At 39.3% G+C, this 16,589-nt stretch overlaps 1 protein-coding gene across 1 annotated transcript; it reads right to left on the bottom strand.

Annotated features, from left to right (window-relative positions):
• Window positions 1–3,021: 3,021 nt before the first annotated feature.
• On the bottom strand, window positions 3,022–16,336 carry LOC311053316 (calcium/calmodulin-dependent protein kinase type 1D-like). The gene is made up of 13 exons (XM_084068776.1): window positions 16,269–16,336; window positions 14,264–14,366; window positions 10,162–10,287; window positions 9,789–9,863; window positions 9,024–9,162; window positions 8,695–8,827; window positions 7,597–7,672; window positions 7,233–7,345; window positions 7,057–7,135; window positions 6,832–6,919; window positions 6,252–6,535; window positions 6,063–6,151; window positions 3,022–3,789 (listed from the first exon to the last, which is right to left on the bottom strand). Exons 2-12 carry the CDS (start codon window positions 14,344–14,346, stop codon window positions 6,103–6,105), a joined length of 1,245 nt encoding a protein of 414 aa, XP_083924902.1. The 5' UTR covers window positions 14,347–14,366; window positions 16,269–16,336; the 3' UTR covers window positions 3,022–3,789; window positions 6,063–6,102.
• Between the last annotated feature and the right edge of the window lie 253 nt (window positions 16,337–16,589).

Genomic DNA, 16,589 nt, shown 5'->3' with positions numbered 1-16,589 from the left:
GTGTGTCTTGCTCAGGGACACTTTGACAAATAGACGCGGGCAGGCCGGGAGGGGAACCGGTTACCTTCAGATTACCAGATGGCCTCTCTACTCACTGAAGTACGGCCACCCAAAAATAAGACATTTTACGTAAAAAGAGAGAATATCAATGCTCCTCTTTCACCGGGTCGTTGTGTTAGTGCAATTATTGTAAAATTCTTATGGGTCCTTTAGATTTGAAATACTTTTCGACCATAACCATTCCACTTAAATGTGTTGTTTGACCACTTCTCTAAATACACTTTTTAGTTGTGATGTCTGCTAGTGTCTGCCCCCTACACATTAAAATGACACAGGAGTAACTTTGGAACTGGAAATGTACCCCGCCCGCCCCAACAAACAAACTAACAAAACAAAACAAGCTATGAATGGATGTTGTAATGACCACGTAGCCGCCAGAGGTGTCAACAAAAGTATGACTTATTATACAGTGAGGCGTTTGGGGACCTTTGCCCCATATTGCTGGGTTCTCTCTCTGGGACAAATTTTGCTTGAATGGCCAGTCTGTCTCTGTACAGTAAGTGACCCGTGTTGTGGTTGGAAGATGAAGGCTGGAGTGGGGGAGAGAGGGGGAGATGTGTGCACACAGCAAAACCCTGAATTTGACTTTAAAGCTACAGTACAATCCCTAAGTTTCATGTCCTACACAGGATTCAAACCCACGTCTCCTATGAGGGTGAACAAAGTTCTACCTCTCTGGCCAAGAGGGAATACCTGCTTGTCCAGAGGTGATATTGGGCTTATGATCTTCTGGCAGTAGAAAGACCTACTTGTACCAAGTAACCAATCAATAGGGACACCAGGGTCTAAATTTCTCAAGGGAGACCACCTCCAACCACTGCAATTATGTGCTAGTTATATTATATTAACATACTCTACCATACAGATTGGTTAAAATAAAGTTAAATTGATTGGAATGTGTTATAGAAGTTATTAAACCCGGTTTCCTGCCCAATTGCTGAAAGTTTTAGCTTTGAGCTGCTCTAAAAGAGCCTACCTGCTTGCTCAGGGGATAAATTGAATCTTGACCATCAGGTCAAAATTCATGTCAGATCCTGTGTCTAGGTGAGATACAATCTGGCAACGGCAAAACATTTTTTTACAGTGAAGGCTCTATCAATGGGAGCTCTGGGGAGAAGGGGTTAAGTGAAAGTACACCCACATTAGAGGACCTGCTACTTAAAAGGAGCAGGGAATGAGTTTTGTAAGACAGTGGTTCTCAAACCTGGCCAAAATGTATTTGGCCACGAACCCCCATCTGAAAACATTTTGTGCCAGGGACCCCATACAAGATTTCAAGATTTTTTTGTTCCCAGACGTTTTGAAAATAGCAGATTGTGAGCTTGTAGATCGGCTATTTTCAAACAACCGATGTATAGGATTAAAATAGTTCAACTGATTTTATGCTATATTAACTGGGGACCTCCTCAAGGACCCCTTGGGGTCCCTGGACCTTTGAGAACCTCTTATATGAGATATATAGAGGAGAAAAGAAGAACAGGCTGGATCACATGCTTGCGATGGCATTATAGCTCTTCATCTTAAACTGAAGACATGCAATGAAATCTTTCTTTTTGAACTGGCTGGAAAGGGCATGTTTTATAGTATATTGTACATGATTACTATAGATATAATTAGGCCATGTTCATGCTGTGGGTAGCCTAATCCTGGTGGTGCTTATATAACCAATGTGTTATCTGTTGAAGACTAGACAGCATGATCATTCATTTGGAGGCCAGATTAATCAGGCATAGCAGCTAGATCACTGTTTCCCAAACAGTGGGTCGGGCCCCATCTTTGGGTCACGGACACATTTTTATGGGTCGCGAGTAAATATCGCCTTTTTTCTGTTTGCTACATTTAAAAAAAATATATATATATTATTTTAATTTGAACAAAAAAATCACAACTTTTCACCAATTAAAAACAATTCCAACATATTCCAAAAGTATTTCATAAATAAAATGAAAAAAATCTAATAATTTCCATAAATAAATAAAAGAAAAGTTTAAGAAGTAGTGAAAATAGCAGATCTACAAGCTCACAACGGGGTGCGAAGCAACGCATTGTGTAGATCTAAAAAGTTTGGGAACCACTGAGCTAGATAGTCACAGAATCAGTTAAACATTAGAAGAAACATGTCTTGTTGGAGAGAAAGGTTCATGGTTAATAAAACGAATGGTACCAAAAGTGGGGACTGCACACAGGCTTTATTGATGTGCATACAGGAAAGCATCGTATGATACTGTAGAACACAAATCCACAAAACAGCTCAAAAACACACAAAGTGCGCAGAAAAAGAGGTGAAGGAACATTCCCAACATTACTATTATATCTTGTGTAAACATTGAGGATATATGCCTGGTGTTTATAAATGACATTCTCACAGTTGGTAGTTTGTAGTGCTTTTGGTTGTCAAGTCCTAGATGTATTTGTGGTATTTACGTGTGTGTGTGTGTGTGTGTGTGTGTGTGTGTGTGTGTGTGTGCGCGCGTGCGTGCGTGCGTGCGTGCGTGCGTGCGTGCGTGTGTGTGTGTGGTGTGGTGTGGTGTGTGTGTGTGTGTGTGTGTGTGTGTGTGTGTGTGTGTGTGTGTGTGTGTGTGTGAGACAGTGTGTGTGTATATATTTATGCTGATTGTTTGCATCCAAACTCCTGTGTGCGTTGTTTTCTTTCTTTCTTTCTTTTTTGTAGAAAAGGTAGTGAATATTTTAGAAAAATACAAAATAAAACAAAGAACCAAAAAACTCAATCAGTACAGACAGAAAAATAAAACGACAATTGACAGCAACAGTAAATTTGACCAGAATCTGTTATATATAGTATAATAGCTTTTTTTTTTAGAAGCAGACATGCAGTTTTGCTATCATGCTATTATGCTTAAATATCCAGGTGGACTAAATAAATGAAGGAAGAATAAATAAAGCTGCCTTATTGTACCTCTCTATAGCTGTGCATTTACTTAAATATAACAACATTTAACACATTCATATAAACCGTTAAATGTTCAAATTTAACAAATCTATAATACAAAGTTTAGATTATATCGAACATGAAAGACTGTTTTATCCATTTGTGAGTTGGCTCTTCAAGTGCAGCCCAACATCAAGGGAGATTATAATATTCCCTTCTGAAGGAAACCGAGATCCTTAATAATAATACTATGTGGAACAGTGAAAATCGATCCCGCCCTGTGAGGCCCTTCTGTGTTCAACAGTGTCTTTTGGTGTATTTCTATGTTTCCTTTTGGTGTGTTCTGTGTGTTTTGTTTTTCTATTTGCTAGGCATTAGACTATACAGTAGGTATTTAGGTTGTTAGTTAGGCTTAAATTAGGTTTGGTATTTGTATTCTTCATTTGTAGGCAGTTGTGTATTTGTATGTGGGACTACGGATATAAATTAGCTTCTAGCTACATCCAGCATATTTACATGAAATCATGTGTATTGACTGAAATGTTCATTAATATGCACTGTCCCGGAAATAAATAAACAAAGTAAAGTAAGGTAAAGTAAAGTTCAGGGAGAAGACTCATAGGCACTCTCTCAAAAATGTACATAGCAACAACACAGCAAAATGGACCCATGTGGGTCAATTTCTACACTGTCAGAGTTCTGGACTTGGCTGTGTATTGCAAATTCAGGAACTTGCTGACCTCTTGGGTCATTCTCAGAGCCTGCTTTTCACTCTCATGGGTCGGCTGATATCAATCAGCTACATGCTGACTCTGCTGAGTCCATACAGCGATACTGACCTGTTGGGGGGCAGAAATACACATGAAACAATATTTGTAACTAATAACAAAAAAATAGATGTTGTCACTGTCAGGCATAAACTTATATATTATACTATAACTTATACTATTATATATAGTATGTCCAAATACTTTTTTTTTTGGTAGCATCAATAGCTGATCTACAAGCTCACAGCACGTTGTCAGTCATTTAATTTGGATATTTCTGAGTAATTTATTTTGGATGTTTTTGAAAGAAAGAGAGAGAGAAAAACAGGCTCTGAGCCTCTGGATGGGAGGGGTGCCGCGACGGGACGCGCAGGGTTCCTCGACGGACCGCGACGGGACGTGGGATAACCCCATGTTTGCAACTACTTTCGCCTGCGCACTTCACCGGGTATGGACTAGTATATATATATATAGTTATATTGTGATATATATATATATAGTTATATATATATAGTTGTATATATATATATATAATTTATGTAATCAGAATGTTTATTTTTTTATGTTCACCTATAATGGCATGTCCAAAATAGGGATGCCAGGTTGAAAGTGGTTAAGTCTCTATGTGGTTTTATAACTATTTAAACAATAAAAAGTATTAACAAGAGCTTGTGACTAAATAATACATTCATTGTTATTCCTGAAAAGTTACATACAACAAGGTTTCCGCACGACAGCGACGATGCAGGCCTACAGGAGAAAATCATCTCCTCTCAATTAATCACTTTCATGAACAATAATGACATTTTTGAGCAATTTCAGTCTGGATTTAGGGCTCTCCATAGCACAGAGACTGCCCTTATTAAGGTAACTAATGACCTATTACGCTCAGTCGATGATGGTGACTGTGCCATACTGGTACTACTCGACCTGAGTGCGGCCTTTGACACGGTCGACCACTCCATCCTGTTGACATGCCTGAAAAGATGGGTTGGCGTGCAGGGAATCGCCCTTGAACTACTGCGTTCCTATCTCAGTGACAGAACTATTTCCGTTGTCTCTGGTGACACCTCCTCCCCCTCAGCCCCTCTCACGTGTGGTGTCCCACAGGGGTCTGTTCTTGGACCTCTCCTGTTCTCCATCTACATGCTGGAGCTAGGTCACATCATCCGCAGGCACAAGCTTTGCTTCCACTGTTATGCGGATGACTCGCAAATTTATGTCCCGGTCAAATCCCCAACCAAAGGAAGCTTAGATGGTCTAAGGGCCTGTCTCGCTGACATAAACTCATGGATGTCACAAAACTTCCTCCAGTTGAACTCAGATAAGACTGAGATTGTGCTCTTTGGTCCCCCACATCTCACTAGCCTTTTAAAAGACGACCTGGGCAGCCTGTCCAGTGCTGTAAAACCGGTCGCCAAGAGCCTAGGTGTCTTCTTCGACTCGGATCTCTCATTCAATATCCAAGTCAAAAAAACTGTACAATCATGCTTTTACCAACTCAGAACAATTGCAAAAATTAAGTCTGTCCTGTCATCTGTAGATCTAGAGAAACTCATACATGCATTTATAACCTCCCGTCTGGACTACTGCAATGGTCTATACACCTGTTTAAACCACAAAACAATTTCTCGCCTGCAGCTGGTGCAAAATGCAGCTGCCAGGCTTCTGACTAATACAAGAAAACGTGCCCATATCACCCCTGTTTTAGCAACTCTCCACTGGTTTCCTGTTGTTTTTAGAATTGATTTTAAGATACTTTTATTAGCTTTTAAGGCCCAAATGGTCTTGCCCCTAAATACATCACAGATATGGTGCCTCCCTATGACCCACCCCGTAGCCTAAGATCCTCTGAGGAGGCCCTCCTAATAGTCCCCAAAACAAATTTAGTCACAAAAGGTGATCGGGCTTTTTCTGCCCGAGCACCTACACTATGGAATGCCCTACCTGTGGAAATTAGGAAAGCAAATTCCCTGACATCTTTTAAAACACTTCTAAAAACACACTTATTCAGGAAAGCCTTCCCCTAGATCCCCCTATCAGCCATAACTGTTTTGTGTGTGCTGTCTTTCTATCTAGTACCTATTTTATGTTATATTATTTCTTCCTTATCCATGCTCCTTGACTTATTTTAATTACCAGATATGTTTTTACTGCTTATCTGAACTGAATGCTTTTATGTCAAGTCCATAAGACTTTTTAATCGTGTATGCTATGTTTTTACTGTTGTTCAGCACTTTGTAACTTATGTTTTGAAAAGTGCTATATAAATAAAGTTATTATTATTATTATTATTACAGTATGTCATTATGTGCGATACGTGGAAGCAGAAATTCACACTGTACCTAGTAAAACGATTCTTTCCATGTGAGCCGTGTCGAGCTTTCACATAACAGCGCACACACCAATCTTGGTCTCCATCTTTTTGCCATAGCTGAAAACAACGGAGAGAAAGATTATGTCTTCCATCACTCGTTCTGTAGTCAGAGTGGTGAGAGGACAAACGTTAGAAGAACCTGTGAGATGATACGAACCCGTTGAGGTTAGCTGGCTCAGAGTGGTAGTTGTGCTTGACCTGCTCAGTTTTAGTAGGCACATGGTGTGGCTCAACCTGACTGTGACTGGTCTTCAGGGGATGGAAGTGGCTCTTCAGGTCAGGAGAGCTGGGGGGCAGGGCCAGGGATACATGATTTGTCTCTGGCACGTTCCCATTGATTTCCTCTGCCTCTGTGTCAAACCTGGGTTTGGAAGGGCCTACTGAATGCGCCAGCTGCAGTTTCTTCATGTGGTTAATAGCCACAGTGGCATGGAAGGCTTGCTGGGAAACACACAGACGTTTAGTCTTTGATGAAGTGATAACGGGGTGATTTATGTAATTGTGTATTCTGTACAGAGAGCCTCATATTTGATAAAAACTAAATTACCCAAATGTGATCATGATTTATTTTTTCTCCTTGACTGTAAGTGCCCTGCATCATTCCTCAGAGACCTTGAAGGAGTAATTATGTGTATTAAATGGTCCTTAATCAGGAAGGATTTGGGCAGTCATCCAATTATTCTGCTATTGTGCAGCACCTCAAAAGGGCAACCAGGGCACCTGCCTTTAAGACTAACCTTCCACTTTGACTTGGCAAAGTTCTTCTGGATCTGAACACTGACAGAATGATAAATATCCTGGCTCCTTGCTGTCTTTCCCATGATCCTGAAAAAAGAAAAAGAGAAAGGAACATGGTATTTAGAATTCCAGGTAGACATATCTTTAATCAGTCCCACATGTCGTCTTAAGCATTTCTGGCATAACACAGAATAATACAAAAATATCTGATAACAGACTCTCACCAAGGGTGTCTGAGTGCCTGCTCAGTGGTGTAGCGCATGAGGGGATTCTTCTGCATCATGTTCCGTATGAAATCTTTAGCTACATGCAGGAAAAAAGAAACAGCCATCATGGTCAGGACAGTGCTCTGTAAAGAAGAACCCATTTGTCTAGTATGTTCAGTGTCTGTTGTGTTTACCAGATACTGAGATGTCATCCCAGAAGGGAGAATCAAACTCATACTGCGCCTTCATGATCCTTGCAAAGAGCTGAGACTCTGCTTCCTCGTAAAAGGGAGGATATCCACAGAGCCTGCAAACAACATGGTGTGTGAGTTTTGGAGCAATAGTGCAATTGTAAAAATCACCTAAGAGTCTAGAAGTAAGTAACCTGGATTCAAATGGCTTAACTTATACTGTATGCTAAATGCTCACTAGATGGTGCTACAACTCAATCAAAACGTTACCATCACATTGAACATGACTTATATTAGCCTTTAATTTCACAACATTACATCTGTATATAAAGACAAAGCATGGTTTGCACAACAGAAGGATACTTACAGAATATAGGTGATAACTCCAATAGACCAGCAGTCTACTGACTTGCTGTAGGGTTTCTGTGCCAACACCTCAGGGGCTGAAAGTTAGAAGACACTCTTGTAAGCAGCAACATATTTGCAAATACAATTTCAATCATTTCAACATCCACCCATGTCCTCTGATGATGTCAAAGCTACTGTGGCAAGGTTATTATAGCTATAGCTTACTAAAGCTGCACTGTGTAACTTTCCTCTTCTACCCCTGATTTCAACTTGGTTTCCTGCGCAAGTCCTGAATTGTTTACCATTGAGCTAAAAGAGCCTGCCTGCATGCTCAATCTTGACCATCAGGTCAAAATTCGTGTCAGGTGGTCTCGGAGTCACCGTGAGACATGACCTTTGACACGATCTAAATGTCTCAATAGAAGGGCAGGGAGACAAAATGACAACCACTCCAATTGAATAAGTTATATTGTATTAACATACTCTACCATACAGATTGGACAAAATTACATTTGTTTATTAAAAAAAGTTACGTTGTGCCGCTTTAACTTAAGCAAATTAAATAATGAACTAAATGTAATAAAATAAAATACAAATAACAAATTGAAATTGTATTGTGTGTTCACAAAACTAATAAACAAACTAAAATCATAGAGAAAATGTCCTTAGTTTTCGTCTTTGTCAATTTATTTCATATGTACGAATACTATTTTGGTTGGAAGTGAAATCTATCTTGTAATTTCTTTGCTGTGCCAGTTTTATCTGTTAATAATTATGGCTTGATGTTTTGTTGAGTTTTTATTACACAATACTTTTTGTACGTCTTTCCGCTGACAATAAAGAACTAATTTAAATGAATACACTATAAATGTTTAACTAATAAAAAGTAAACAAAAAAAAACAAAATACAAATAATGAAAAATGCAAAACTATAATAACCTTGCACACCGGTCGAGTATCACAGAGCACAATGCATAATAAATGATGTTTTCTGTGCTTTAGTCTGTATTATCTTACTGTGTCCCCCCTCCATGTGTCTTAGGTGTCCTTGACCCATTTTACGTCCCCCATATCCAGCCATACATCATTCATATTGACACTGGCCATATTTTCTTACCCACATATCCTGGCGTGCCGCAGGCTGTTGACATGACATGATGTTCACCGTTTTCTAGTATCTTGGACAGGCCAAAGTCACTGATCATGATCTTGGAGTTCTCGTCCTGGTTGTAGTAAAGGAGGTTCTCTGGCTGCACAGAGACAACGAGATAGTCTAGGTGTTGATACTTTCCTCCCAAAAAGCTATCAATGTGTGACTTCTTGGGTTTTACATGTGTTAAACCCAAGTTTACACATTTAACCAAATTTAATTCCATGGCTCTACTCTCAGATTAAATAAACACTGACATGAGGATTTTACTTTATATTATTTTGACCATGTCCTACCTTGAGGTCACGGTGCACTATTCCCATTTGGTGCAGGTAGTTGACAGCCTGCAGTACCTGTTCAATGACCCTGCTCGCATCCTTCTCTGAGTAAGTCCCACGTTCCAGAATGCGATCAAACAGCTCACCACCTGTAACACTGCCGGTATCCAACGCCGAACAACATCAAAACATGTCACAGACAAGTTAATAACATTAATGCACTTTAGCCACATTAACCCTGGCTTCCCTATTTTGGGCATGTCATTGCAGGCGATTCAATTTTCTTCTTTTTTTCGAGACGTGTTGTAAGCTTGTAGGTCAGCTGTTTTCGCAATTCATTGTATGACAAAAATTATAGGGCTTAAAGCTACTATGTGACTTTTTTAGTGAATACATTTTTATGGTAGAGTATGTTAATACAAGCTCAGCACAAATGGGGCGGTTGTTATTTGGTCTCCCTGCTTTTCCACTGATACATTTAGATCCTGTCGTAGGGTCTGACAACTAGGCCTACTGGTTGACAAGTGGTACTGTCTGAAGGGTAAAATAAAATGTCTTCTCTGAGAGTGTGCTCTATTAGCTCAGTGGTAAAAATGTCAGCACTTGTATAGGGGACCTGGTTTGAATCTTGGGTAAGACATGAAAGTTACAGAGTGCAGCTTTAAGTAGTTAACCTGAGTTCATATGACATGAATTTATACATTTGGAAGATTCCCTTTGAGGGTTATGAAGCACTGCCATTTTACCTTTACATTAAAGAGAGGTCAAAAGTTGCAAACTCACAGCTGCATGACAAGGTAATAATGAGTCCGACTTTCATAAAAGTCCTCCAGTCCCACCACATTCTCGTGGTTGATCCTGTTGGAAAGAATAGTATGTTAGCTTTCATCATTTATATATATATATATATATATATATATATATATATATATATATATATATATATATATATATATATATATATATATATATATATATATATATATATATATATATATATATATATACTATATATATATATATATATATAAAGACAATACAGAATTAACATATTTTCAGGGAATTATCTCATGTCTTCATAATTTGTACTGTTAGTGAACACAGAATATGAAATGAAGCTGAATGATAGGCTCATCACAAATGGAGGAATCATTACTTTCTTAACACAGCAATCTCATTCTCCAGATTGAAGTCCGTCTTCTGCTTCCTCTTCATACATTTCATGGCAAACATCTTCCCTGTCTTCCTCTCCTTCACCAGGTAAACTTCAGAAAAGGCCCCCCTGTTAATTATTACAAAGAATGAGTTATTGGCACCAGTGTGTTTAATGCCACATCACAGAAAGAGATAACAGGTCTTGTCTCATACAAAAAAAGGAATGAGACATTTTTACCACTTATTTTTTTTACCACATTTTTACCACATGACAGTGGCGTGTGCTGGAAATAGACGATCTACAAGCTCACAGTGGTCTTGTAGATTTCCTAAGCACGACACCATTATATGAGTGAATATAAATTATGCATTAGGATATGAACATGTTGAATACAATACGTGATATTTTACTAAACTGAGTATTCCGGTGTGCCATTAATATTTCAGTACATGTGGTCTATTAAGCCCAGAGTTTACTTGTTATTTCCTCATGAAATAACGCTTAACCCTGTTGCTTATCTCTGTCGCTCAATGATTTTTTGTTGTTGTTGTTAAGCAACAGAGATAAGTAGCTATATGTGTTTCTGTGTAAGTTTCAAATGAATAATTAGTCATTATGAGCATATGGTCTAGTAAAATCAAATAACAGAGATGCAGAAGAAAAGACTCCTGCACAATATCATCTTCACTTGCAAATAAAACATTTATCGGACCCAATAAATGTTTTTATTTGCAAGTGAACAAGATAGTGTGCGGGAGTCTTTTCTTCTGCATTAGTCAACCCATGGCCATCTCTGATGCACAGGTTGATCTGTTAGGTGTGCAAAAGTTCTGCTCTTTTATGAATCGTATAAGATCTCACAAGTCAGCTCCCAATACCTGGAGCTTATTATTGCTCTGTCATGTCCACTTGCTGCTATCTTCAGCTCTGTCTGGGAATAGTTGTTCCACCAGGTGGATTAGGCCCTTAATCCCTTATGCACTGGAAACTGTGACAAGCAGCGGGCTCCAGGTATGAAGCTTAGGTGCAGAGCAGGTGAAAGACCAAGCCCCTAATCTTTAGGCTTGGTCACAGACAGGAGTCAAGGATTCAGAGACTGATATGAAGTACTGTAGTCTGTCCTACTGTAGACCACTGTACATAGATAGACACATACCAGTAGATGCAAAGTGTGAACTAGGCAAAAGAATGCTGAGGTAGACTTTCCTAACTTAAAGAAATTAACAATGCTATTTAACGTTGGCTGATTGATTCTAGTGCCACTGGAACGCGTTTTAATCTTGAAACAAAGGCAGTGTGAACTTGTTTGATCTGTTTTATTTCCCAATTGTCATAGTTCTGCCTTCATGCTAATGAGTAAAGGGCTTAAGTGGATGTCATTCAGGATGCTGAAGGTAACGTTAAAGCTTGTCACACGTTGCCAAGCATGTCCAAGATACATTTTGATGAGTCGATGAAGAAAAAGCAGCCCCCCAAAAGCAACATCACGGCACTTCATCTCCTTGCTCAACTGATGTCTCCATGGTTACTAAAATGCATTTCCTTCGGAGGCTCTCCTTGATATTAATTGAGATTCTCAAGAGAAATTCAAATGAGCAATCAAACAACGACAGGGAATTGAAGGAGAGACGAGGCCTCATAAATCATGGATGTGCTACGATGTGTGAATAACTTTCCAACAGCATAGGAAAAAACAAAGAAAGAGGATAATAGTGGATGGCATAAACCTACATCCAACCTCTTTCAATCTGGTGGCCCTATTTTGGGCATGTCATAATAGGCTAAATTCTTCAAACATTCTCAAACATAAAATAAATAAATACATTATAATAATAACCTGTATTCTCAAAAATAGCAGATCTACTGTACATGCTCATATTGCACTGCATTGCTTGTAGATGAGCTAGTTTCATCGTATGACATATCGTATCACATACATGAATAGAGAATAGAGGGCTTAAATGGTTAACGGAGACGGCTAGGGAATAAATGTAGCCACCATTGCGGGGGAAACATTTTGGACGATGTTGCAGTTGATGAAGCCCTGTGGGAACAGCTGTATTTTGGCTTCTATGCACAGTCCTCTCCAGCCTCTCTGGATCACAGTAATGGAACATACTGCATAAGAGGAAACATATAAATAAACTGTACATTGGGGAGTGAGAAAAAAAACTGTTGCATTCTAGAGATCACTTCTCAGGTGGCGTATAGTAAGTGATATTTGTTTTAGTATAAGTAACACATAAGTGTTAATAGCTTTATGTTGAGATAGTAATCATTACTATAGAGTGGTTGTTCAGTAACAGTGGTCTCCCCATCTCTCCAGCTCTTTAGTAAATAGGAAATACCTTTTCAGGTTGATACCAATTTTATCCAACTAGAGGTTTTGGGCGGCGTACCTACGTTGCACAGCTGATCTGACCGATATGTTTGAGTCATAGTTACAGGGGCATTGTCAGAGTACCCGTTTGTCTGTGTCCCTTTTGTGCCCATATATGGAGATGTCTGTATCTGTCTGTCTACCTGTGTCCCTTAAATGCCCACATATGGAGATGTCTGTATCTGTCAGACCTTGTCCCTTTTATGCCCATATATAGAGATCCCTGATGTCATCAGTATATCCACATATATTGGCATACCCATATATGGGCATATCGGTTGGATCGGCAGTTCTTGACAACCGGATCTCCATATACACACGCACCATATATATACTCTATATATATATATACACGCACCACCTTGAGTCCTTGCCAATGCGCGCGTCGAGTTTGAAGTCGGTCGGTCCCATATATATGTGTGCTCCTTCCCTTTAAAGACCCATCTATCCACTTTCTATCCACTTAGCTGTTCTGTCTGCTAAATGATCCTTTGTGAGTAATCTGCCTCCAGCTGTATGTGAACACTGTACAGTAGCTCCACCATCACCCAAGCAACTCAAAACATCTGGGAGAACACTGCTCAACAAATTAAAGACAATGATGGTTTGAATTTATTGTGATTACTATAATTTCAGTCCAGACTCGCAACCATATTATGTACTATAGCAGTGATTCCATATTTTTTGAGTGGTGCCAACCACTCCTACATTTGACTTTGTCCGTGTGTCCGTATGTCCGTCCGTCCGTCCGTCCGTCCGTATGTTTGAGCACGGCTGATTGGTCAAGCTTCACGTGACACGTGACAATATGTTGTCACGTGTCACGTGACCACATATTGTTGCTGATTGTTGCGGATGCAACCAGTTACACTTTCAAAGGCACCACTCTCTTCACACTGGGTGTGATTTTTATCTAACATTTGTATCTATCATCTCCTATTCTAATGCCCTTACACAGGCTCTCTAAGATCTAGCTCAAGAATGGTTGAAAAACATTCACAACTCATTATGATGTAATAGGCCAGTGCAGAGAGTCCATTTGGGTCTGTTGTTTAACCACATTAGCCCTGGCGTCACTATTTTGGGCATGTTATCATAGGTGACATTTTTCAACCTTTTGAAAGTGGTTAAGGATTTTGTATGTGTATCTTGTCCCTGATACCCTTAAGGCATGCTCCTTCCGATGTCAGAAAAAATACGTCCTTTTCGGACAGGCTTTCTGAACTAGGTCATCTGAGGGTGAAAAAAGGTTATCAGAAGTTCTGAATGACAGACAGTTAGGTCATCTGAGGGTGAATCAGAAGTTATCAGAAGTTGATTAGTTGTCACCTCCCTTTCCGGAAAAAATAAATTTGGACATTGGAATGAGCATGTATTGCGCTTTAGTCTTCTATTTGATAATAAGAGAGCAGTGCAAAATACTCTGAGTTGGAATTTCATTATCAGCTACAGCTGATCTTTTTGTAAACGATCAGCTTAAGCTGTTCGTCCCACCAGACACCATCAGGACAAATGAGACCGATCAGGGTATCTTGTGTCTTAAGGCTTCAGCAAAGTACATCTCCACATGTCAATCCAATCAAACCAATAATCTGTACTCTAACTCAGCCATGTGCAACAGTACAATCAGGCCATGTCAATACTAGTGTACCACTGTATGACAGATTCCAAGCACAACGGTGGCTGTGCAGTTCTTTGAGCAAGATGAGGCTGAATACTTACGATCCCAACTCCTCCATGAAGTCAAATACTTCCTGGATGTTCACAGTGTTCTTCCACACACAGTCAGCTTCCTTACGACCCATGTCTGCTTCAACAGGGATTTCTGTCACAAGGAGAGAACAGATGACCCGTCACAACATTGTGTCAGATAGGAAACTGGCCTTGCTAACGTTTATCTAATACTAACCTTAAAGATAATCTAAACATAGTTGTAGAAGATAAAATGAAAATAAATGAAAGTGCCTTTGTTCTCCTCTCTTCCTAAGAGGATAATGTTCTGTTATTAAATTATAGTTATATATATTACATGTGCATCTTGGATATATAGCAAAAATACTGTAAAGCACTGTTCTGATTAGTATGCAGCAATAGCCAATGCTTAAGTCATAGCTGAAAAATATAAATAAAATCTGTACCAAATGTGCAAACAAGAGCTGTTTCATGTAACCGCAGCAATGCATAGCCTACTGTAAAATAATTTGCTGCTAGGCAAAAAACTGAAGGTCCCATCAGCTAAATGGGTTTGAGGGATTCGAATTACACTCAGTATGTGAAAGCCTATAGTTTCCTAACCTGTTTTGTCCTTATATAAGGGATTTGTAACTTTTGATCTGGAGACCTGATCTTGAAGAGTAAATAGCCTGACGACTAATACCGTAAAAGAATCAGCTATAAATCAATCAGCTTCCGGTTAGTCTTTAAACATCACTTTTTGTGCTATAGCCTCCTAGACAAACAACTCAATGAGAAAAAGAACAGAACATAATCCCTTTGGAACTGATCAGTTTAATCTGCCGTGCTGTCTTTTAATGAGGTGCATTCCAAACATATCCATATCAACAGAAACATTCAGCGGGAAAGCTGCATAGCCAAGAGACACAAGCCAAGCAAATCCAGCTAGATAGTGAGTAAAACCACAAGCAATTCAATTACTTGAACACAAGCTGTAGGTTCTGCTTACTGACAGAATAATAATAATAATAATATACTGTAGCTACAACCTGCAATAAGCCCTCTCTGTGCTGTGCACCCCAAAGTGTGCACCCCAAGTGAAGATATCCGACTCACCAGGGGAGGGATGACAGGTGGCAGGTGTCAACAATGCAGACTACAGTTATCATTGGATCTGACAACAGACCCTTGAGAACAATAGACTTTGTCTGTGGAATTGCATTGCTAGGCAATGTTCAGCTTTGATTTCTTGTCAGCTACTGATTCACAAACACCACAATAAACTTAGACTAATTTAGAATGTTTATTGTCAAGAGGGGCTGGCACTCTCAGCTGCTGTGCCTTTCTTTACATCACAGTAGCCAGGCTTGACAAGTCAGTATTATCCATTAGGCTATTTGAAGTGGTGATAACTGCAGGGAACATGAAAATGCACATTGAGGCAAGCAAGCAATTAACAAAGTAAGTAAGTAAGTAAGTAATAATAATAACTTTATTTGTATAGCACCTGTCATACATAAGAAGTGCTTCACATTAAAATAATAAATAATAGGATGCTGGAAAAAACACAATTGGTAAACAGAAACCTAACTAAAGAGTATAGTGAAAGCTAGAAGAGCAAGTGAAAGTAGGGCAAAATAATACAAATGAACCAAAATAAAAAATAAAAATAAAGTAGGCCTAATTAAGTTTGTTGGTTGGTTGCAGGCAGCATCCTTGGAAAAACCACTGCGGCAAGAATGCAAATGTTCACACAGATCAGCCTATTCTACATGCAGCTATCATTTTAGACAACAATCTCCGAATTGAATAATATCAAAATGTAGATAAACTGGTGGGATGCTGAATGCTGACGTGCATGCACCCGGGATATCCGAATAATCCGAAAGTAATTTGGACCAAATTATGAAAAAAAAATTGTCCAAACAGCAGTTCTACAAGTTACTACACTGAAAAAGTAAAATGTTGTATTAATCACAGGCTGGTGTAGTTCTGAATGACATAATCCATTGTTCTAGTAGGCTAGGTATACAGTACTGTAAAGATATCTTACCTTGCGCTGTATGAGGTGTGTGCTGACTCCTGCCAAACGCGTGGAGGTGTGGACCATCGATCAGTCTGGACTCGAGGACTGACCAACACGATTGAGCAGCGTTGCCAGGTTTTGCGAGAGAAACAAGCAACCAGGTCTATGAAAACAAGCCCAAGAGAAGCAAGCCCTTCGCCATTTAAACATAATACGTTACAAGCTCACATGCCACGCGTTGTGAGCTTGTAGATCTGCTATTTAAATTTTTTTTTAAATAAAATGTGGAATATTTGGAATTTTTGAAATGTTTGAAATATTTTATCAACACACCTCTTGTTTGGGGGT

This window comes from Gymnoscopelus microlampas (genome assembly GCF_963454915.1).
Source record: "Gymnoscopelus microlampas genome assembly, chromosome: 10".
NCBI lineage: Eukaryota > Metazoa > Chordata > Actinopteri > Myctophiformes > Myctophidae > Gymnoscopelus > Gymnoscopelus microlampas.
This window is presented reverse-complemented; position numbering and strand designations above follow the sequence as displayed.

What these genes read in the sequence shown, in the direction of transcription:
- LOC311053316 (XM_084068776.1), bottom strand. Translation starts at nt 14,346, where the DNA reads ATGGGTCGTAAGGAAGCTGACTGTGTGTGGAAGAACACTGTGAACATC. An exon ending in CGGCACGCCAGGATATGTGG is followed by an intron (nt 7,673 to 8,694) that starts GTAAGAAAATAT and finishes TCTAACTTTCAG; the next exon opens with CCCCTGAGGTGTTGGCACAG. An exon ending in TTGCCAAGTCAAAGTGGAAG is followed by an intron (nt 6,536 to 6,831) that starts GTTAGTCTTAAA and finishes TGTGTTTCCCAG; the next exon opens with CAAGCCTTCCATGCCACTGT.